The sequence below is a fragment of the Phocoena sinus genome, chromosome 4, assembly GCF_008692025.1.
Source record: "Phocoena sinus isolate mPhoSin1 chromosome 4, mPhoSin1.pri, whole genome shotgun sequence".
In the NCBI taxonomy this organism is placed as follows: domain Eukaryota; kingdom Metazoa; phylum Chordata; class Mammalia; order Artiodactyla; family Phocoenidae; genus Phocoena; species Phocoena sinus.
The window spans coordinates 97,272,457-97,297,393 of NC_045766.1; the positions used below are offsets into that span (position 1 = coordinate 97,272,457).

Genomic DNA, 24,937 nt, shown 5'->3' on the forward strand with positions numbered 1-24,937 from the left:
TTAACTTGTTGAGCTTGAGCCAGAGTCCTGCAGGATGGAACGTGTTCCCCTATCCTTTGAATCCCCGTGTGTGGCTTCTAGCTCACAGAGGTGCACAAATAGCAAGTCGCTGGTGTGTGGAAGCATGTGATTTGCCAGAGCGTGATGTGCTACGCTGCTGGACTCCTTTAACATTTCACAATATTTGAATGTGGAACTTCATATACCAGTAGTGGCATCTGTTTGCTTTATTATCTCATTTGTTATATACGCCCGACTCCCCAAATAGATAACCATGGTGTCCTGAAGTGAATACAGGAGATCTGGGTTTGACTTCTGCTTCTGCTACATAAAGTAGTGTGTGTCCTTTCTGAGATTCAGTTTAATCATCTATAAAATATAAAGACGTTTCCTCCAGAACTATTTTAATGATTAACTGTGACAGACTATATATATTCTTCTTAGGAAACTTATATGCAATGTGGGATCCTTCACTGGATCCTGGAATAGAAAAAGGACATTGGTGGTAAAACTGGTATAATCCAAATAAAGTCTGTAGTTTAGTTAATTGTATTGTACCCATGTTGATTTCTTAGTTTTGATAACTGTACTATAGTTACACAAGACCTTAACATTGGGGGATGCTAGGGGAAGGGAATATGGAAACTCTTTATACTATTTTTGCAACATTTCTGTAAGTGTGAAATTATTTCAAAACAAAGAATTAAATAAATGAATAAGACAGTTGTAGTTACACTGTTGTCTTTTATTTGTTTACAAAGTGCCACATATCCTTGCAGCTCTTTCCACCAGTAGTACCACTGCCACCCTTCACACTGGGACTAGGCATCACAGTTTCAAATCTGTTCCACACATACCATCTCATGAAATCCTCAGCAATCCTGCAAGATAGTATTCCCATTTCACAGTTGATGAAACAGGCCCACAGAGGGAAGGGGCTTGCCTGAGGCTGCCCAGATGCTCTTTCCCTCTCTTGTACAGTCACATCAGAAGCCAGCTGGTGAAAGAAAAACTCAGCCTGCTTAACAAAAATCACACACAAGCCAGTGATACTTTATTACACAAGGGAGTTGGCAAAGGACAGATTCATTTTTGTAAAAGAATCCCCACCTAAGATTCCCAGTGATCCATCTGGTGATACAATCAATTTAATAAAACAATAGCTGATATTTACCAACTGCTTGCAATGGGCCAGAGCCATGCAAATCCCACCATGAACACAGGAATTTTCATTAGGACCCAGACTTAGAAAAGGCCCAGCTTCAAAGATTCTGACTTGCATAGGCTGAGGACTCCCATTTCCAGAATTTCAAAAACCTCCTTTCTTATCTAAGTGAGAGAAAAGAAAAAAAATGTTTAAGATCAAGAAAAGATGGTCTTGGTGAATAAATTCAACCATCTGGAGTCCCTGGTATTTATGCAGCTGTTATGGCCAGAATCAGGAAGAGCAAAACCTGCATTTTATTCAGAGTTGAAATATTTATGTAAGTAAAGGAAGCGGTACTATATAAGACATCAATTTCATTAAGATGTCCTTTTGTTTGTACAACATTCAACATAAAATCTCATAGAAAAATCTTTTTCAAAATATCCAAAGTGTGCCTATAGACTATACACAATATTTTAATGCAGGATAACTGTTAATAATGCCATCATCACAATAAAAATAAGTATGGGTTAAAATGGTTTTTTTGAATACCATTTCTCCCTCATTATTATAATTAGAAAACTAGTGATGGTTTACTCAGGTTTAACATTATAACTGAAATAATCAAATATGACCTCATGTGCCTGACATCAAGTTGGTTAAACTAGTTTTAAAAAACCAGTCAGGGGGGCTTCCCTGGTGGCGCAGTGGTTGAGAGTCTGCCTGCCGATGCAGGGGACACGGGTTTGTGCCCTGGTCCGGGAAGATCCCACATGCCACGGAGCGGCTGGGCCCGTGAGCCATGGCCACTGAGCCTGCACGTCCGGAACCTGTGCTCCGCAATGGGAGAGGCCACAACAGTGAGAGGCCCACGTACCGCAAAAAAAAAACAACAAAAAAAACCAGTCAGGGGACTTCCCTGGTGGTGCAGTGGTTAAGAATCCTCCTGCTAATGCAGGGACATGGGTTCGAGCCCTGGTCCGGGAAGATCCCACATTTTGCGGAGCAACTGGGCTCATGCGCCACAACTACTGAGCCTGCACTCTAGAGCCCGCGAGCCACAACTACTGAGCACTTGTGCCACAACTACTTTAGCCCGTGCGCCTAGAGCCCGTGCTCCACAAGAGAAGCCACCGCAATGAGAAGTCCATGCACCGCAACAAAGAGTAGCTCCCGCTCGCTGCAACTAGAGAAAGCCCGCGGGCAGCAACGAAGACCCAACGCAGCCAAAAATAAATTAATTAAAAAAAAAAAAACAACAGTTCAGGAGACTGTGTATGTGTATGTGTGTGTGTGTGTGTGTGTGTGTGTGTGTGTGTGTGTGTACGTGTATGTGTGTGTGCAGGGAAGTGAGAAAATGGTTTTTAGCTTAACTCGCCAGTCAATTATAATCAGGTTTGGTCATTCTGAGGATATAGTTTTATATAGTAAATTAATTCATTCAACATGTTTGGAGGAATGATTGCAAGCTTCTTTGATAGTTACTGCCGTGATTTATTTCTGGTTGGTGACTGGCAGCCATGCTTATTACTGCACAACCCTATTCTCTCCAATAGCTACTTCTAAGCATCAGGCTAGATTGAAAGATTAGTTACATGATAACATGGTAGGTGGCAAATCAATTTTTCTTTCTTTTTTTTTAATTTTTATTTATTTTTTTTTTTTTTGCGGTATGCGGGCCTCTCACTGCTGTGGCCTCTCCCGTTGCAGAGCACAGGCTCAGGACGCGCAGGCTCAGCGGCCATGGCTCATGGGCCTAGCCGCTCTGCGGCATGTGGGATCTTCCCGGACTGGGGCACAAACCTGTGTCCCCTGCATCAGCAGGCGGACTCTCAACCACTGCGCCACCAGGGAAGCCCTTTAATTATTTTTTAAAATCTATTTTTGGCTGCATTGGGTCTTTGTTGCTGCATGTGGGCTTTCTCCAGTTGCGGACAGCAGGGGTACTCTTCGTTGTGGTGCACGGGCTTCTCATTGCCGTGGCTTCTCTTGTTGTGGAAAATGGGTTCTAGGCACGTGGGCTTCCATAGTTGCAGCATGCGGGCTCAGTAGTTGTAGCACGCGGGCCCTAGAGCATGTGGGCTTCAGCAGTTGTGGTGCACGGGCTTAGTTGCTCCGTGGCATGTGGGATCTTCCCAGACCAGGGCTCAAACCCGTGTCCCCTGCACGGGCAGGCAGATTCTCAACCACTGTGCCACCAGGGAAGTCCCTCACTTTTTCACGTTATGATGATAATGAATTACTTTCATAAATATATAATGAGCTAATGCTGTTCCTATTCAGTATTCAATCGGTTTTAATCCATTGAGACATCAAAAAAATTTCCCCACTCCCCAAAACCAAAATAGCCCTCTAATTTAAGTAAGTGGGTTTTTGGGTACGCGGAGATGCAGGCAATGAGGCAAGTTTGTGCTCCCCCACCTCCAAGTACATTTATAAGGATGAAAAGGCAAAGACGATTATGTCTCTAAAACAAGGCACAGGGAAATATGCCAAGTCCTCTAGATCTTCCTGTTTCTCAAAGATGCAGTATAAATGTGGTCCCCAGTGGGGCAGAGGCCACTGGTCATTTAATGAAGAAAAAAAGCTGATTCCTATAAAACACATGGAAAGGATACAGTTATGTGTAAGGGCTGAGATGGTCTCTATAATTGTAGTTACTTCAGAGTTAAAAGAAATAATTTCAAAGGCCAGAATGTGCTGGTTCCCCATGTCAAAGACTTTACTGCTGTGTTTGAACTCAAGTTCAGATTGAAAAAAAAAAAGATTAAAGGCAATTGCTGGATTGCTAGTAACATGGTACCTCGGGAATGTCCATCATCCTTCTCAACTTCTGATCTCTCCAATTCCAGTCAAAAACCAGAAACTTTAAGGGGTTCAAATTAAGGCCACCTGAAAGAGACAGGGAGAGAGTTGCTACATTAAAGAACTTATAAAAAAAAAAAAAAAGAACTTATGACATAAGCTTATTAAAATGATTTTTTATTCCTCTGGTTGCTTTTTTGCCTCATTTGCTCTTTTTTCCCCCAGCAACTAATCTCTGCACGTTAAGTGCTGTCCCTGTCTGATGGAAAACAAATGCAGCACTCAGAGACTTACTCTCCTTACAATCTTATCACTGATTCTCAGCGAAGCAGGGAAGCTGTTCTTGCTAAGCTCGTGAAATGCTCAAGTTCTGGCAAAGAATCAATCCCAAGCCCCCATTTCATGAAGCCCCAGAGGGTAAAGTGTCATTCCCGACAGGGATTTGATAAGACATATCCTTGCAATTTGGGATAGTGACCCTTTAGAGGAGTTGAATCCAACAGAGTCTGCGTGACTCTGAAGAGGTGAGTCGGCAGAAGGATGAGGACAGGGTTGGGAGGTTAATTTCAGGCAAAAAGGAAAGTTAAGATGAATGGGCTCTATTCAAAGCCTGCTATCCTTTGAGGAGACTGGTAAACCACTTAAGGACTCATTCCTGCTGTCTTCCTGTGTATCTAGAGACAATTATGGAGTGTGGGGCTGGAGGGGACCTCAGGGGTTGTCTGTTCCTCAGAGGTCTCAGAGTTGGGCAGTTAGTTTTTCCCATTCTACACGTTCTGCCCACTGCCCCAAGCTATCACACCTGGAAACATAATGAAGCCTTCCTTTATCCTTCAGCACTTCCCCTCAATATTGGCTATTTCAATAATTTCCCCTCTGCCCTAAAGACTTTTTCATGCTTCTTATAACTACAATGCCTCTTATTTAGAACTCTCTCTGTAAATTAAAAATGATGGAAATTAAGAAAGACAATGGGTTGATAGTGTTCCCTTAAAAATAATTGACTGCTGGGCTTCCCTGGTGGCGCAGTGGTTGAGAGTCTGCCTGCCGATGTAGGGGACACGGGTTCGTGCCCCGGTCCAGGAAGATCCCACATGCCGCGCAGTGGCTAGGCCCGTGAGCCATGGCCGCTGAGCCTGCGCGTCCGGAGCCTGTGCTCCGCAGCGGGAGAGGCCACAACAATGAGAGGCCCGCGTACCGCACAAAAACCCCAAAAAACAAAAAAACAAAAAGAAAACAAAAAAAATAATTGACTGCCGATGGGACAGCAAACAGGTACAGCCTCTCTGGAAGGCAACTGGACATTATATAATAGGAGCTTTAAAATGCTTACTGTTTGATAAAATAATTCTCCTTCTCTGACATATCCCAATAAAACACCAGAAACTTAAGCATAGTTACTTATAAAGATGATCACTGTGTATTACTTATAACAGCAAAACAAATTAGGAACAACCCAAATATCCTACCATAACAGAATTGCTAAACACCAATATAACTTGGGGTCAATATCCAAAATATATAAAGAACTCATACAACTCAAGGGCAAAAAACCAAATGATTTAGGGCTTCCCTGGTGGCGCAGTGGTTGACAGTCTGCCTGCCAATGCAGGGGACATGGGTTTGTGCCCCGGTCCGGGAAGATCCCACATGCCGCAGAGCGGCTAGGCCCGTGAGCCATGGCCGCTGAGCCTGCGCGTCCAGAGCCTGTGCTCCACAACGGGAGAGGCCACAGCAGTGAGAGGCCCGCATACTGCAAAAAAATAAAAATAAAAATAAACCCCCCCCCAAAAACCCCCAAATGATTTGATTTAAAAATGGGTGGAGGAACTGAATATACAGTTTTTCCAAAGGAGACATCCAAATGGCCAATAAGTACATGAAAAGGAGCTCAACATCACTAATCATCAGGGAAACACAAATCAAAACCATAATGAGTTATCACCTCATACCTGTTAGAATGACTGTTATCAAAAAGACAGGAGATAACAAGTACAGGCAAGGTTATGGAGAAAAAGGAACTTGTGTACTGCTGGTGGGATTGTAAATTTGTGCAGTCATTATGGAAAACAGTATAGAGGTTTCTCTAAAAATTAAAAATAGAACTACCCTATGATCCAGCAACTCCACTTCTGGGTATATATCCAAAGGAAATGAAATCACTGTCTTGAAAAAATATCTGTACTTCCCATGTTCACTGCTACATTAATTCCAAAAGCCAAGATTTGGAAACAACCTAAGTGTCCATTGACAAATGAATATATAAATATGTCACACACACACACACAAACACAGCAATATTATTCAGCCATAAAAAAGAAGAAAATCCTGCCACTTGTGACAACGTGGAGGGACCTTGACAGCATTATACTAAGTGAAATAAGTCAGACAGAGAAAGACAAATACTGTATGATCTTACATATATGTGGAATCTAAAAAAAAACAAAAAACAAAAATGAACTCATAGGTACAGAGAACAGATTGGTGCTGGGTGCCAGAGGTAAGAGGTGGGAGAAATAGATGAAGGTGGTCAAAAGGTAAAAACTTCCAGTTATAAGATAAATAAGTGCTGGGGATGTAAAGTACAGCATGGTGAGTATAGTTAACAATGCTATACTGTATATGTGAAAGTTGCTAAGACAGTAGATCCTAAAAGTTCTCATGACGAGAAAAAAAATTGTAACGATATTAAGTGACTGACGTTAACTAAACGTACTGTAGTAATCACTTTACACATCACATATACCAAATCATGTTGTACACCTTGGCCAATACAATGTTATATGTCAATTATATCTCAACAAACTGGAAAAAAACTCAATAGAATATTATGCAGCCATTAAAAATGAAAAATTAAAACTATTTGATGACAAGCAAAGTTCTCATGGGATATATTTAGTAGAGAAGACAGGTTATAAAGTTATGATATGCAGTATGATCCCCATTTATAAAAAATATAGATAAATGCATAGAAAAAAGACTGAAAGGAAATATATTTAATGTTAACTAACAAGACATTACCTCTAAAGTGACCTATTTTCTTTTCTGTACCTTTTTGCATTTTACAAAGGCTCTTATAATTAGAAAATCCCTTTCCTTATTAAATAAAACAATACAATTCTGTCTGTAAGTGTACTGATCCCAATGTTATGGAATATCTTTTGATGTTTGGAAACTCTCCTTAATATATCATATATATAAACATCTTAAGTCATAAACAGCTACATAAAATGAGTTATGTGCCATTTGTCTTGCTTTGTTAGACTTTCAGTTTTTGGAGTGCTGGGATTGTTCTCTTTAAACATTTTGTATGTAGCCTAACATCTGTAGTCAATGAATATTAAACCATTCATCCAATCAGAATCAGAAGAGTTATTTTCATTAGTATTATAAATAAATCAACAGCTCCTTAAATGATTTTTCCACTCCTTAAATGAAATAAGCTTTCACAGTGAGTTTTCAAAACTCTGTAGAAATATAATTTCAACAGTCTGGACAACTTCGTTTTCTCTCTCTCTCTCTCTCTTTTAAATATTAAATATGGAGAAGAGTGGCCCTGTTGCCTGGGGGAGCTGGCGACACATACAAAACATGTGGAATCCAGGAAGGGGAGAGGTGAGTCTTTGGCTAAGAGCTGTGGGAGAGGGAGGGCGCATCCCTGGACTCCCAGCTGCCCAGCCAATCTCTCCCACCTCCGCGTCTCATGGATGGACTATGAGCACCTCTCACCTGCGCCTTTGCTTCCAACACCCTCCTAGGGCCACAAGACAAAAATCCAGCCAATCACTGTGCAAGGGCCTTCCTCCAAAATCTGACTTTCTTTCCAGCTGAAGCACAGGCTACCACAGCCCACGAAGTCTCCAACCAAGAAAAGTGGTCTCTTTAATAAAAGTAATAACTAGTATTTGTTGAGTTCTTAAGGTGTAACACTCATTGTGTTTAGCTTTTTATTGGCATAACAATCCTTTGAGGTAGGTGCTATTACTATCTATGTCATTCAGATAAAGAAACAGTTTTAGAAAGGTTAAGAAACTTGCCAAGTCACAGAGCTGGTAAGCTGCTGGACCTGGGATTTGCATCCATAGATTTGAGTCTATAATAGGGGCTCTTAACCTCAACACGTATTGACTATTTACTGTCTCCTTTGGATATACCCCATGTATCTGCCTGCCTGCTTTTGATTCAGCTGTTGTCCCATTCCTGAATGCTTTTCTCACATCTCCATACTTTAAAGTATATTAAAAAGATCCTATTTTAATCTACCCATACTTCAAAGATCAGTTAAAGATCCTTTCCTCTGTAAAGACTTCCCTGCAGATTCAGCCACCATAACAATCTCTCCCTCATTTCAACTCCCGTAGGACTTAGAAGTGCTTGTTTGGACCTTGGCATTTACTGCCTCATGTCGTCAGTCTCATCTTATGCACATTTATCTCTTCAATTGGATCAGGAGCTCCTGGAGGGGGAAAGGCTCTGGAACCAGGAAGGCCTAGAATGAGAAATCTTGGAAGGGGTTACATGACCCTCCAAGCTTCAGTTTTCTCTCATAAGAAATAAGAATACTAGCTTGCAAGGATGCTTTGAGTACTAAATGAGATATGTGAGGGTGTCTAGCACAGCACTGAGTACAAGTAGGAACTCAAAAAATATTTGTTTCCCTTCCTTGCCTGGGGCCACTAAGTTTGCTACTTCCTTGTAATTGCACAGACCTCTGCATATAGTGTTTTCACTTACCCAAGGTTTTCATCTGGAGAGAAACACTAGTATTTTTAGCTCTTGTTTGCTTCCTTGCAAATGACCATCTCTATCCTGAGATATTATATTGATGAACACATTACTTTTAGATACGTAAAAATCCAGGAATAGCTCCAGGCAGTTATAAAATAAAGTTGTTAAACAAGTAATTTGGAAATGAGTATTTAAAAGAAATCTTTAATCTGTCTGGCAGGTAAGGTAGAACATGTACTAAGATCATCAGCAGGTCAGCAGGTTTTTAGGCTACTGGCTTTGAGAAGGTCAACAAACTATAAAAACCCACCGGTGGGGCTTCCCTGGTGGCACAGTGGTTGAGAGTCTGCCTGCCGATGCAGGGGACACGGGTTCGTGCCCCGGTCCAGGAGGATCCCACGTGCTGCGGAGCGGCTGGGCCCATGAGCCATGGCCTCTGGGCCTGCACGTCCGGAGCCTGTGCTCTGCAATGGGAGAGGCCACAGCAGTGAGAGGCCCACGTACCGCAAAAAAAAAAAAACCCACTGGTGGATGACGTCTGGAATACTTTCTGGGTAAAGCACTAAAAGAGAAACACATTCGCAAGAAGTGTTCTACAGTGCTTGTATTTCATCCATAGAAACTGCATTTTTGTTTCAACATATCTTCTATACCAGCCCTTAATTGGAATGGGAGTCTTGGGGAGCCGAGACTCAATTAAGTGAGAGGGAAATATTCAACACATTCAGCTATACAAATTCCAGAGGCTGCAAATCGGTGGAATAGATTGTGGACCCACTAAACTGCTTAAAGCAACTGGAATTTGAATGTATTTAGATGGGCATAAGTACCGCAGTTTGCCACAGTCCTTATCATTCCCTATTGTACTACACCTGCTGGCTGGCTTTAGGGACTAAAGGCTAAGTTTCCAACTCCTGAATTAACACAGAGGTCTGATTTCACTACATCACACATGTGGTTTCCCAAACTCACATGGGCGTTAGGCAAACACTCAGCTCTGAGTAGGAGTATCACTACCTCTTTTCATACCTTGTTTAATGAGTTCTTTAATCCTCCCTGGAGTTCCTACACCCAGGTGTACCACACGCTTCTCCAGCAATTTTACCTGCTCCTGGACCTATTCCAAAATGGAAGAGAACAAAGAAAAGAAGAGTCATTGGAAAGTTCAATCATAGTCCAATTTAGAGCATTTAATCTAAAAGCTAAGGAAGTAAAAAAGCAAAAGGGGCTACTCTTGTTTAGGGTCAACTTCCAGGGCAAAGAAGGTTAACATCAAGACAGAAGAGCATCTCCCCGGGAAACTGGTTAAGTCTCCGAAGAGTCCAGGGCTCAAACCTCAGCTTCTGTACAGAAACCTCAGAGCACAGAGGAGTAGTGACTGTTGTGGGAGCAGAGGCAGGGAACACGAAGAAAATCGGAACGGTCGTTCAATATGTTACAAAAGGAAGGCACCAAAGAACATGCTTCCTAAGGAGATACGGAAAAGAGGCTGAAGTGAAACAACCGAGGTCTGGAAGTGGCCCTTAAGGATCACTTCCACGCCCGACTAGGAATCACAGGCCCTTGCTTACCTTTATGTGTTTTGCGAATAATTTCATGACTTTGCTGTCTCCTCTGAATGCGGTCATTGACCTGATGAAAAGCAATAGATTTACGCAGAAGAAAAATCACTCATTCAGGGCCATGTGGACCACTTATTACATCTTAAGTATTACACCATATTTATTCAAAATAATATGCACATTTATGTGTGTCTATATGTACATATGTATGTGGATAGATATGTATACACAAAATTCTGATTTTCAGGTTAGTCCATCTCTGGAATGAAAGTGGGGTGGCCTTTAATCAGGCATGCATCTGGGTTGGCTTCTAAGTCTCAGGCACACGGTTAACTTTACTTAGGTTTCCTTGATTATTGAAACATGTGGATTTGCCCTTCACTTGTGTTAAAATGAAAACCACAGTCCCAAAATGGTGTCACTCATGCTAAAAGCCCATGATACCAAAACCCAGATTTAATACTTCATCTAATTGCAGTTTCAACTTTTCTGAGAAACGTAATCTTAATCAACCAGTCTGGAATCTCTGGTCAAGCACCAGTAAGGTAATCTGTCCTGTGGGCCCATTCCATACCAGAGAGGAACATAAAACCCTTGCCATTTCCTTCCGCCCCCACCCCCCCCCCCACCGCAAAAGAAGATGTCATGGCCTAAAACGTAGTCTTTCTTTTCTTTTGTTAATAGCTCCGTTGCTCCACCCTTTTTCCTTTTTTTTCTGGCTGCGCTGTGCAGCATGTGGGATCTTAGTTCCTGACCAGGGATCGAACCCGTGCCCCCTGCATTGGGAGCACAGAGTCTTAACCACTGCCAGGGAAGTCCCTCCACCCTTTCTCCTATTAAAAACTTTCATTTTGCACAACCCCTCGGAGTGCCCTTCTAGTTGCTGGCTGGGTGCTGCCTGATTCATGAATCATTGAGTTAAGTCAATGTGATCTTCAAATTTACTTGGTTGAATTTTGTTTTTTAACACCTGTAATACAAAAGTTCTGTATTTTAGGTCCCTGGCCGAGAATTTATCTTCAAATTCTGCAGTATAGTTCTCATAAAAAAATTGTTTGTGAGAAATATCTTAGCAGTGATGTCAGCCTGTGCTCTACAGAGCCCAAGGGCATGTACGAAGGTCTGTGTGTGGCTGCCCTGCGGGGACAGGGATAAGCTAGCAGGGAGAAGCAGGAGGGCTTATGTCTTTCATTCAGAGCAGTCCCCCTACTTTTATGGACTTTGCAGAGTGAGCTTATCTGTAAAATCTTACATGTGGAAATGCTTCGGGTATAAATGGGTATAAAATGGGTATAAAAGAACAATCTTCTAGTTGATGTTTGGGAATAGAATATGGGAATACTGCTCAGAATATTACTTTCCTTTATATATCATTAATATGCTTGAGAAATATTACCGACCAGTAGGAATAAATGAATTTACAAAATAGTGACTCGTGCTACACACGTTCTGTTGCACTCGAGTCTGTACTTATACATGAGCTTTCTCCATGGCGAGGTTAACTAAGAAGACAATGGGGCAACTAAGGGACATATTTAACATAACTCATGGTTCTCAAGAGAACAGATATTCTTACAAAAGTTAGAATTATTCAATATTAGCCTTTATGAATAGGGTTTGTTATGCCTGCTCAGAAATAACCTTCTGCAAATCACCTAACCTTGAAATGGATCATAATATTACTGAAGACATAAAGAAACACTGAGAATTGGCAAATGAAGTATGACAACATAGTCCTTCTATGCCCATCAGAAAGGCATTTATGTATGGTAAAAACTCAAATCAATGTGACAACTTGTTTTTAAGAGGCCACCTCCAGGCCAACTTCTTTGCCATTAGTGTTTGAATCTGAAATGAGTTCTGTGGGTAGTCTTTAAAACACTGAAATGTCAATGTGAATTCTTATGATTTCAGAACCAGCAAGTACGGCTGCCCAGAAGCAGTTGGAGTCTTGAAGATCAATTATGTTTGGAGCAGAAATAGTTAAAAGAAACACTTTCGTTTTACTGAAAGGGTGTATGATACAATTTAACGTGTGTGCCTAGCAGAAAGGCTCTGAAGGACGATTAATAAAGCTTAAAAAACTACTTTTCTAAATTCATGGTCAGATTAGCTCATTTAGAAAAACAGATGCTAAATAACTACCGAGAGTCTACTTTGCACATTAATCTATTTGATCAAGTTCCTTTTTCTTTAGGACTTGGATTTTCCTGTTTTGTCTCTGGTCAAAGCCCAGTGCAGAGCCTGGCCTTGGGAGAGGGTGAGTCCCAGGAAATCCCATTTTACTCTGACAGCTCTTCTCTGAAAGCTGAACGCTACTACAGATCCAGTGGAAGCCTTTTTGTTTATTCTACAAAAGCTACAGTAAATGAAAAGGTATGTGAAGGCACTTAGTAAAGCACTGACAAACTGTCTTTAAAACATAATTTTCACATATAAATTTTTGGTCCACTTGGCATTTATCTCAGTATAAGGAGTGAGATATGGAACACCGCTTAATTTTTTTAGATGGCTACCCAGTTGTTCCAATACCAATTATTAAATAATCCATCTTTCCCTACTGATTTTTCACTTTTGCCATATTCTGTACTTTCATATGCATATGGGTCTATTTCTGAACTTTCAGTTCTGTTCCACTGTTCTGATCTGTCACACATGTGCCAGTTCCATACTCTTAATTATTGAGACTTTGTAATAGGTTTTTTTAAAAAAAAATCTGATAGATATTATAGGCATAGTATCCTCACTAGCATTCTTTTTTAGAATTTCGCCAGCTATGTTTTCTTCTGTATTTTCTCATATGAACGTAGAACTAGTTTATCTAGTTTAAAAAACAATTCTATAGGAGTTTCATTGGGAATCTGTGAAATTTGTAGATTATTCTAGGTAAAACAGACATCTTTACGTTGAATCTTCCTATTCAACAATATGTACTCCTTTCTGTTTAAGATCTGCTGCATCCCTTATGCAATATTTTCTTCATCTAAATTTTGGCTAGTTTTTTCCTTGGTGTTCTATTTTTTCTTGTTACTATTTTAAATTAGATCTTTTCTTTCATTTATTTCTCCAACTGGTTATTGCTTGTATGATCTCCCTGCTTTACCCTTGTGTGTTCTCCACACAGCAGCCAAAGTGATCCTTTAGAATGATTATTCAGATCATGTGACTCCTCTGCTCAAAATCCTCCAATGGCACTCCATGTCAGGGCCTTTTGTACCTATGTCTCCTCTGCCTGGAACACTTTTCTTCCAGATATCTGCTTGGCGTCCTCATTCACTTTGTTTAAGTCTCTGCTCATAGGTCAATCTCCTAAGAGGCTTTCTGTGACTACCCTTTTAAAAGTAGCCCCCATCTTTTTCTATCCATTTGCCATGCTTTATTTTTTTTCCTACATAACTTATCACTACTTGACATTATAATGCATATTTATTTGTTTATTGTCTGCCTCCCTTACTGGAAAGTAGGTTCCATGAGAGAGGGGACTCTCTATTCATTGCTGCTCTCCAGCATATAGAACTTGTCAGCTCGGCACATATCAGTTACTCAGAAAACAGTTACGAAATGGAACAGGTGAAGCTTCCAACCTAATGAGCTCCAGGGCTCGGATGGCAGAGCCACAGATAATCAGCATCAGGACCGATTTCTTCTCACTGTGGTTTTTCCGAAGTTTCACCCATTTGGGGCAGACTGAAAAAAGACGATGAGAAAAATATTACCCTAAATATAGCAAAATAAAGCCTCCAAAGTTGAATATCCAATTACTTCTTTGTTATTGCTTAAGTAAAATAAAATATGAGCACTGTTTAGATTCTATTCTCTGGTTATTCTAGATATTAAACTAAAAATCATTAACTTACACCACAAAACATATAATATGCCAAGTAGCTAAATGTGACCACTTTTAGGACTAAGTTTGTACAAAAATAAAAGAAAAGGAAAATTTAAAAAGTTTGTAATAATACAACATTTTCTATATTTTAATTTATGTTTGTTTTTTAAAGGCAGTGTTGACTAAACGGGAAAAGAACTGATTTAAAAATGCTACATTTGGGGGCTTCCCTGGTGGCGCAGTGGTTGAGAGTCCGCCTGCCGATGCAGGGGACACGGGCTCGTGCCCCGATCCGAGAAGATCCCCACATGCCACAGAGCGGCTGGGCCCGTGAGCCATGGCCGCTGAGCCTGCGCATCTGGAGCCTGTGCTCCGCAACGGGAGAGGCCACAACAGTGAGAGGCCCGTGTACCGCAAAAAAATAAATAAATAAAAAAACTAGAGTTCCCTCTATAACCTCCTCCTACCCCTAGGAGCCAAGACTGCTGCCGCGTCCTGCCCCGCTGTCCAGTGCACACAATGGGGTGTCGCTCCAGGACCTTGCTTCAGATGTAAGAGCCCCACCTATCCATTAAACCATGGATGTCTCTGTCACTGACTCCAGGCTCTTTCTTCAGTCCTGAAGCTGGTTATTGTTTTGCTCTGACGCCTTTGCAAAAAAGTTTAATCTTCAAGAAGATTCAGAAGAAGGATTTTTTGAAAAGTAAAGGTTTCTAATAAATTCCAGATCATACCCCTGAACTGGGTAAGAAATTAAAGCATTCTAATGGGAACCCTGATGGCTTCATATAAAACTGCTAGCAAAAGATCAAGGATTGAGGGGACCTTGAAGATGGCGGAAGAGTAAGACGCGGAGATCGCCTTCCTCCCCACGGATACACCAGAAATACATCCACACGTGGAACAACTCCTACAGAACTCCTACTGAAGGCTGGCAGAAGACCTCAGACCTCCCAAAAGGCAAGAAACTCCCCACGTAACTGGGTAGGGCAAAAGAAAAAACAGAGACAAAAGAATAAGGACGGCACCTGCACCAGTGGGAGGGAGCTGTGAAGGAGGAAAAGTTTCCACACACTAGGAAGCCCCTCCGCGGGCGGAGACTGCGGGAGGCAGAGGGGGGAGTTTCGGGACCACGGAGTAGTGCACAGCGACGGGTGCGGAGGGCAAAGCGGGGAGATTCCTGCACAGACGATCGGTGCTGACCGGCACTCACCAGCCCGAGTGGCTTGTCTGCTCACCCGCCGGGGCGGGCGGGGCTGCGAGCTGAGGCTCCGGTTTTGGTTTTGGACGGAGCTCAGGGAGAGGACTGGGGTTGGCGGCTTGAACATAGCCTGAAGGGGTTAGTGCACCACGACTAGCTGGGAGGGAGTTCGGGGAAAAGCCTGCACCGGCCGAAGAGGCAAGAGACTTTTTCTTCCCTCTTTGTTTCCTGGTGCGCGAGGAGAGGGGTTTAAGAGCGCTGCTTAAAGGAACTCCAGAGACGGGCGCGAGCCGCGGCTAAAAGCGCAAACCCCAGAAACGGGCGCGAGCCGCGGCTGAAGGCGCGAGCCCCCGAGACGGGCGCGAGCCGCGGCTGAAAGCGCAAACCCCAGAGACGGGCGCGAGCCGCAGCTAAAACCGCGGACCCCAGAGACGGGCGGGAGACGCTAAGGCTGCTGCTGCCGCCACCAAGGGGCCTGTGTGCGAGCACAGGTCACTCTCCACACCCCTCTTCCGCGGAGCCTGTGCAGCCCGCCACTGCCAGGTTCCCGGGATCCAGGGACAACTTCCCCGGGAGTACGCACGGCAGGTCTCAGGCTGGTGCAACATCACGCCGGCCTCTGCCGCAACGTCACGCTGCCTCTGCAGCCGCAGGCCCGCCCCGCACGTAGTGCCCCTCCTACCCCCATCCCGCAACCCCCGGCCTGAGTGAGCCGGAGGCCCCGAATCAGCGGCTCCTTTAACCCCGTCCTGTCTGAGCGAAAAAACAGACGCCCTCCAGCGACCTACACGCAGAGGCAGGGCCAAATCCAAAGCTGAGCTCCTGTGAGCTGTGAGAACAAAGAAGAGAAAGGGAAATCTCTCCCAGCAGCCACAGAAGCAGCGGATTAAAGCTCCACAATCAACTTGATATACCCTGCATCTGTGGAATACCTGAATAGACAAGGAATGATCCCAAATTGAAGAGGTGGAATTTAGGAGCGAGATCTATGATTTTTTTCCCTTTTCCTCTTTTTGTGAATGTGTACGTGTATGCTTCTGTGTGAGATCCTGTCTGTATACTCTTGCTTCCACCATCTGTCCTAGGGCTCTATCCATCCATGACTTTTTTTTAAAAATTCTTTTTCTTAATAATTAAGTTTAATTGTAATAACTTTATTATACTTTACCTTCGTTCTTTCTTTCTTTCCTTCCTTCCTTCCCTCCTTTAGACAACGAATCACCCCAAATTGAGGAGGTGGTCTCAGGGAGCAGGATTTATGATTTATCCCCCTTTACCTCTTTTTGTGAAGGTGTATGTGTATGCTTCTGTGTAAGATTTTCTCTGTATAGCTTTGCTTCCAACATTTGTCCTAAGGTTCTATCCGTCCCTTTTTTTTTTTTTTTCTAAATATTTTTTAATTCAATAACTATATTATACTTTATTTTATTTTTACTGTATCATCTTTCTTTCTGTCTTTTTTCCTTCTTTCCCTCCTTCCTTCCTTCCTCCCTCCCTCCTTTCTTTCCTTCTTTGCTTCTTTCTTCCTTCCTTCCTTTCCTCCTTTCCTTCTTTCTTTACTCATACTTCTACTAATTCTCCCTACTTTTTCTCCCTTTTATTCTGAGCTGTGTGGATGAAAGGCTCTTGGTGCTCCAGCCAGGAGTCAGGGCTCTGCCTCTGAGGTAGGAGAGCCAACTTCAGGACACTGGTCAACAAGAGACCTCCCAGCTCCACATAATATTAAACGGTGGAAATATCCCAGAGACCTCCATCTTAACACCAGCACCCAGCTTCACTCAACGACCAGCAAGCCACAGTGCTGGACAACCTATGCCAAACAACTAGCAAAACAGGAACACAACCCCACCCATTAGCAGAGAGGCTGCCTAAAATCATAATAAGGCCACAGACACCCCAAAACACACCACCAGACGTGAACCTGCCCACTAGAGAGACAAGATCCAGCCTCATCCAGCACAATACAGGCACTAGTCCCCTCCACCAGGAAGCCTACACAACCCACTGAAACAACCTTAGCCACTGGAGACAGACATCAAAAACAACGGGAACTACGAAAGTGCAGCCTGCAAAAAGGAGACCCCAAACACAGTAAGATAAGCAAAATGAGAAGACAGAAAAACACACAGCAGATGAAGGAGCAAGATAAAAACCCACCAGACCTAACAAATGAAGAGGAAATAGGCAATCTACCTGAAAAAGAATTCAGAATAATGATAGTAAGGATGATCCGAAATCTTGGAAGTAGAATGGACAAAATGCAAGAAACAGTTAACAAGGACCTACAAGAACTAAAGATGAAACAAGCAACGATGAACAATGCAATAAATGAAATTAAAATCACTCTAGATAGGATCAATAGCAGAATAACTGAGGCAGAAGAACGGATAAGTGACCTGGAAGATAAAGTAGTGGAAATAACTACTGCAGAGCAGAATAAAGAAAAAAGAATGAAAAGAACTGAGGACAGTCTCAGAGACCTCTGGGACAACATGAAACGCACCAACATTCGAATTATAGGGGTTCCAGAAGAAGAAGAAAGAAAGAAAGGGACTGAGAAAATATTTGAAGAGATTATAGTTGAAAACTTCCCTAATATGGGAAAGGAAATAGTTAATCAAGTCCAGGAAGCACAGAGGGTCCCATACAGGATAAATACAAGGAGAAACACGCCAAGACACATATTAATCAAACTGTCAAAAATTAAATACAAAGAAAGCATATTAAAAGCAGCAAGGGAAAAACAACAAATAACACACAAGGGAATCCCCATAAGGTTAACAGCGGATCTCTCAGCAGAAACCCTACAAGCCAGAAGGGAGTGGCAGGACATACTGAAAGTGATGAAGGAGAATAGCCTGCAACCAAGACTACTCTACCCAGCAAGGATCACATTCAGATTTGATGGAGAAATTAAAACCTTTACAGACAAGCAAAAGCTGAGAGAGTTCAGCACCACCAAACCAGCTTTACAACAAATGCTAAAGGAACTTCTCTAGACACGAAACACAAGAGAAGGAAATGACCTATAGTAGCGAACCCAAAACAATATATAAAATGGAAATAGGAACATACATATCGATAATTACCTTAAATGTAAATGGACTAAATGCTCCCACCAAAAGACACAGATTGGCTGAATGGATACAAAAACAAGACCCTTATATATGCTGTCTACAAGAGACCCACTTCAGAACTAGAGACACATACAGACTGAAAGTAAGGGGATGGAAAAAGATATTCCATGCAAATGGAAACCAAAAGAAAGCCGGAGTAGCAATTCTCATATCAGACAAAATAGACTTTAAAATAAGGACTATTAAAAGGGACAAAGAAGGACACTACATAATGATCAAGGGATCGATCCAAGAAGAAGATATAACAATTGTAAATATTTATGCACCCAACATAGGAGCACCTCAATACATAAGGCAAATACTAACAACCATAAAAGGGGAGATCAACAGTAACACATTCATAGTAGGGGACTTTAACACCCCACTTTCACCCATGGACAGATCATCCAAAATGAAAATAAATAAGGAAACACAAGCTTTAAATGATACATTAAACAAGATGGACTTAATTGATATTTATAGGACACTCCATCCAAAAACAACAGAATACACATTTTTCTCAAGTGCTCATGGAACATTCTCCAGGATAGATCATATCTTGGGTCACAAATCAAGCCTTGGTAAATTTAAGAAAACTGAAATTGTATCAAGTATCTTTTCCGACCACAACGCCATGAGACTAGATATCAATTACAGGAAAAGATCTGTAAAAAATACAAACACATGGAGGCTAAACAATACACTACTTAATAATGAAGTGATCACTGAAGAAATCAAAGAGGAAATAAAAAAATACCTAGAAACAAATGACAATGGAGACACAACGACCCAAAACCTATGGGATGCAGCAAAAGCAGTTCTAAGGGGGAAGTTTATAGCAATACAAGCCCACCTTAAGAAGCAGGAAACATCTCGAATAAACAACCTAACCTTGCACCTCAAGCAATTAGAGAAAGAAGAACAAAAAAACCCCAAAGCTAGCAGAAGGAAAGAAATCATAAAAATCAGATCAGAAATAAATGAAAAAGAAATGAAGGAAACGATAGCAAAGATCAATAAAACTAAAAGCTGGTTCTTTGAGAAGATAAACAAAATAGATAAACCACTAGCCAGACTCATCAAGAAAAAAAGGGAGAAGACTCAAATCAATAGAATTAGAAATGAAAAAGGAGAAGTAACAACTGACACTGCAGAAATAAAAAAAATCATGAGAGATTACTACAAGCAACTCTATGCCAATAAAATGGACAATCTGGAAGAAATGGACAAATTCTTAGAAATGCACAACCTGCCAAGACTGAATCAGGAAGAAATAGAAAATATGAACAGAACAATCACAAGCACTGAAATTGAAACTGTGATTAAAAACCTTCCAACAAACAAAAGCCCAGGACCAGATGGCTTCACAGGTGAATTCTATCAAACGTTTAGAGAAGAGCTAACACCTATCCTTCTCAAACTCTTCCAAAATATAGCAGAGGGAGGAACACTCCCAAATTCCTTCTACGAAGCCACCATCACCTTGATACCAAAACCAGACAAGGATGTCACAAAGAAAGAAAACTACAGGCCAATATCACTGATGAACATAGATGCAAAAATCCTCAACAAACTACTAGCAAACAGAATCCAACACCACATTAAAAGGATCATACACCATGATCAAGTGGGGTTTATTCCAGGAATGCAAGGATTCTTCAATATACGCAAATCTATCAATGTGATAAACCATATTAACAAATTGAAGGAGAAAAACCATATGATCATCTCAATAGATGCAGAGAAAGCTTTCGACAAAATTCAACACCCATTTATGATAAAAACCCTCCAGAAAGTAGGCATAGAGGGAACTTTCCTAAACATAATAAAAGCCATATATGACAAGCCCACAGCAAACATCATCCTCAATGGTGAAAAACTGAAAGCATTTCCACTAAGATCAGGAACAAGACAAGGTTGCCCACTCTCACCACTCTTATTCAACATAGTTTTGGAAGTTTTAGCCACAGCAATCAGAGAAGAAAAGGAAATAAAAGGAATCCAAATCGGAAAAGAAGAAGTAAAGCTGTCACTGTTTGCAGATGACATGATACTATACATAGAGAATCCTAAAGATGCTACCAGAAAACTACTAGAGCTAATCAATGAATTTGGTAAAGTAGCAGGATACAAAATTAATGCACAGAAATCTCTGGCATTCCTATATACTAATGATGAAAAATCTGAAAGTGAAATCAAGAAAACACTCCCATTTACCATTGCAACAAAAAGAATAAAATATCTAGGAATAAACCTACCTAAGGATACGAAAGACCTGTATGCAGAAAATTATAAGACACTGATGAAAGAAATTAAAGATGATACAAATAGATGGAGAGATATACCATGTTCTTGGATGGGAAGAATCAACATTGTGAAAATGACTCTACTACCCAAAGCAATCTACAGATTCAATGCAATCCCTATCAAACTACCACTGGCATTTTTCACAGAACTAGAACAAAAAATTTCGCAATTTGTATGGAAACACAAAAGACCCCGAATAGCCAAAGCAATCTTGAGAACGAAAAAAGGAGCTGGAGGAATAAGGCTCCCTGACTTCAGACTATATTACAAAGCAACAGTAATCAAGACAGTATGGTACTGGCACAAAAACAGAAAGATAGATCAGTGGAACAGGATAGAAAGCCCAGAGATAAACCCACGCACATATGGACACCTTATCTTTGATAAAGGAGGCAGGAATGTACAGTGGAGAAAGGACAGCCTCTTCAATAAATGGTGCTGGGAAAACTGGACAGGTACATGTAAAAGTATGAGATTAGATCACTCCCTAACACCATACACAAAAATAAGCTCAAAATGGATTAAAGACCTAAATGTAAGGCCAGAAACTATCAAACTCTTAGAAGAAAACATAGGAAGAACACTCTATGACATAAATCACAGCAAGATCCTTTCTGACCCACCTCCTAGAGTAATGGAAATAAAAACAAAAATAAACAAATGGGACCTAATGAAACTTCAAAGCTTTTGCACAGCAAAGGAAACCATAACCAAGACCAAAAGACAACCCTCAGAATGGGAGAAAACATTTGCAAATGAAGCAACTGACAAAGGATTAATCTCCAAAATTTACAAGCAGCTCATGCAGCTCAATAAAAAAAACAAACAACCCCATCCAAAAATGGGCAGAAGACCTAAATAGACATTTCTCCAAAGAAGATATACAGAATGCCAACAAACTCATGAAAGAATGCTCAACATCATTAATCATTAGAGAAATGCAAATCAAAACTACAATGAGATATCATCTCACACCAGTCAGAATGGCCATCATCAAAAAATCTAGAAACAATAAATGCTGGAGAGGGTGTGGAGAAAAGGGGACACTCTTGCACTGCTGGTGGGAATGTGAATTGGTTCAGCCACTGTGGAGAACAGTATGGAGGTTCCTTAAAAAACTACAGATAGAATTACCATATGACCCAGCAATCCCACTACTTGGCATATACCCTGAGAAAACCAAAATTCAAAAAGAGTCATGTACCAAAATGTTCATTGCAGCTCTATTTACAATAGCCAGGACATGGAAACAACCTAAGCGCCCATCATCGGATGAATGGATAAAGAAGATGTGGCACATATACACAATGGAATATTACTCAGCCTTAAAAAGAAATGAAATTGAGCTATTTGTAATGAGATGGATAGACCTAGAGTCTGTCATACAGAGTGAAGTAAGTCAGAAAGAAAAAGACAAATACCGTATGCTAACACATATATATGGAATTTAAGGGAAAAAAATGTCATGAAGAACCTAGGGGTAAGATAGGAATAAAGACGCAGACCTACTGGAGAACGGACTTGAGGGTATGGGGAGGGGGAGGGGTGAGTTTTGATAGGGCGAGAGAGAGTCATGGACATATACACACTAACAAACGTAGTAAGGTAGATAGCTGGGGGGAAGCAGCCGCAAGGCACAGGGATATTAGCTCGGTGCTTTGGGACAGCCTGGAAGGGTGGGATGGGGAGAGTGGGAGGGAGGGAGACGCAAGAGGGAAGACATATGGGAACATATGTATATGTATAGCTGATTCACTTTGTTATAAAGCAGAAACTAACACACCATTGTAAAGCAATTATACCCCAATAAAGATGTTTAAAAAAAAAAAAAAAACTAAAAATGCTACATTTTAGGGACTTCCCTGGTGGTACAGTGGTTAAAAATCCGCCTGCCAATGCAGGGGACACAGGTTCGAGCCCTGGCTCGGGAAGATCCCACATGCCGCGGAGCAACTAAGCCCGTGCGCCACAACTACAGAGCCTGCTCTCTAGATCCCGCGAGCCACAACTACTGGGCTCACGTGCCACAACTATTGAAGCCCATGCGCCCAGAGCCCGTGCTCTGCAACAAAGAGAAGCCATCACAATGAGAAGCCCGCGCACTGCAAGGAAGAGTAGCCCCCGCTCACGGCAGCTAGAGAAAGCGTGAGTGCAGCAACAAAGACCCAACGCAGCCAAAAATAAATAAATAAATAATGCTTCATTTTAAAGGGACACTCAGCATAAGATACAAAATGGAAATGATATTAAAATAGCAAACATTTATTAAACACTGACACTGTGCTATGCACTTTACATAACTTTTTTAGTTCTCATAATCCATTGAGATTGATTCCATTATTACCTACATTTACATTTGCTGAATTTGAGGCTAAGAGAGGTTTATGAACTCAAGCTGAGTGTCATCAGAATTGGTCAGAATTTGAAAAAGGAACGTTAAATCACCATGTCTAAACTATTTCATTGTTGGTCACAATAAATGACTACCTAGCATGAATAATCTAGTTATTACTGCCTACATTCAATCGAAAAGATCAAATTAGATTGTCTGTGCAATAGCCATGGTCTGAATTCTGAACTTGGGAACAGAATTTCAGAACCTCAGAGATGGGTTCAAGATCACATAGTCCAACTTCCTTGTCTTTCAGATAACAAAATAGAGTCCTGGAGGAGTCCTCAGTGACTTGTGCCAAGTCAAATAGCAAATTGATGGGGTACCTGCAACTAGAACACTGAGAATTCTCTGGATTCCAGGAGCAATACTTCTAATGTGTTGTAAAACAAAAACAAGACCAAAACCCAAATCCCCAATACCAGAGAGAAACAAGAATAAATTTAAATAAATAAAAATTAATATCAAGATGGACCTAAAAAACCTTCATTTAAAATCCATTTAAGACGGAAACTTGATTTTAAATTAAGTTTTAAAAGTTTTTATCTTAAAGAGATACATCTAATATTTTAATGGAAATAATAAAGCTTGATGAATAATTTTTTAAAAAATGAGTTTACTTACTTTCTTTTAGATATGATGAAAGACTGTGAGTCAAATCATTGGCCTTGAGGAAGCAGGAGTCTAGAAATACGAGAAACATGCTTTGTAGAGGATTTCGCAAACACATACTCAAAATAGATTACATGTGAATGGTGTATTCTTGAATAGGTTGTACAACATTAATGAATTGGGGACTCATATATTTTAAAGTTGTCTAGCATTTAAAACAACAGCAGCAGCAACAATAAGTAAACTTTAAACTGTCCATCATTTCTTAGAGTAGTGAAACAGAAGCTTGTATCATTCAATGGACTAATGAAGCATCTTTATTTTCAAATCCATGGAATAGGCAATATACAAAGGCAAAGCTGAAACAGCTAACAAATCTATGTGGAGATGCTCAAACTCGTCATCATAGAAATGCAAATTAATACAAAATGAGATAACACTTTGCACACACTTTAGAATGGCAACTGTTAGAAAGATGTATATACCAAGTGTTGCTGAGAATGTAGGATGATGGAAGCTCTTTGTGAACTGCAGGTAGAGGTGTAAAGTGGTATCGCTATCCTGGATGGTAGTAAAATTAAGGTGTTTATACCCTATGACCCCAGGATTACATTCCTGAGTAAATAATGGAAAGAAATTCTTGTGTAGTCTGTAAAGAGACATACTCAAGTATATTCATACTAGCATTATTTGTAATATTGGGGAACTAGAAGCAACCTAAAGGTCCATATCGGAGAAAACAGATGAGCAACATGTGGTCGATGAAATCATTGGAATACTATGTAGCGTTTTAGAAGCAATGAAGTAGATGTACTTAAAGCTATACAAGTATCTTGAAAAAGTGCTAAGTGGGGAAAGAAACAGAATGAGAGGTTCAGCACAACATCATTTAAATAAATTGTAAAATGTATCCACACACAACGATATGATATATTTTACAAGAACATATGCATATTTAAAAAGGTATAGTAACATTATGCCTATGGAGAAAGGAATTTGGAGTGTGGATGGGGAAAAGCGGGAATAATGCATCAAAATACAACATTAACATAACACAGCACAACAACACAATGAAAGAATGGAACGGGCTACAATAAAACATAGGAGCCTTGCTCAACCAACAATGATCATGGTCTAGCAATTATGTAGTATTATTAACTCTGTACCTAAGATGTATAAAAAAGCAACATAATTTTATAGCATCCTAATTCATTATAGCAGAAGAAGTCTGTCTATAA

The 24,937-nt window shown here is 40.9% G+C and overlaps 1 protein-coding gene across 2 annotated transcripts in view; it reads right to left on the reverse strand.

Moving 5' to 3' along the window:
* Positions 1-724: 724 nt before the first annotated feature.
* Positions 725-24,937, reverse strand: part of CMSS1 (cms1 ribosomal small subunit homolog) — a 397,814-nt gene continuing 373,601 nt past the window's right edge. For both annotated transcript variants that reach the window (XM_032629472.1, XM_032629473.1), the window contains exons 5-10: positions 23,712-23,771; positions 13,827-13,929; positions 10,252-10,312; positions 9,710-9,797; positions 3,951-4,039; positions 725-1,329 (exon numbers count right to left, since the gene is read on the reverse strand). In XM_032629472.1, the coding sequence (XP_032485363.1) occupies positions 1,246-1,329; positions 3,951-4,039; positions 9,710-9,797; positions 10,252-10,312; positions 13,827-13,929; positions 23,712-23,771 (485 nt within the window). In that variant the 3' untranslated portion in view covers positions 725-1,245. The remainder of the gene's footprint in view (positions 1,330-3,950; positions 4,040-9,709; positions 9,798-10,251; positions 10,313-13,826; positions 13,930-23,711; positions 23,772-24,937) is intronic.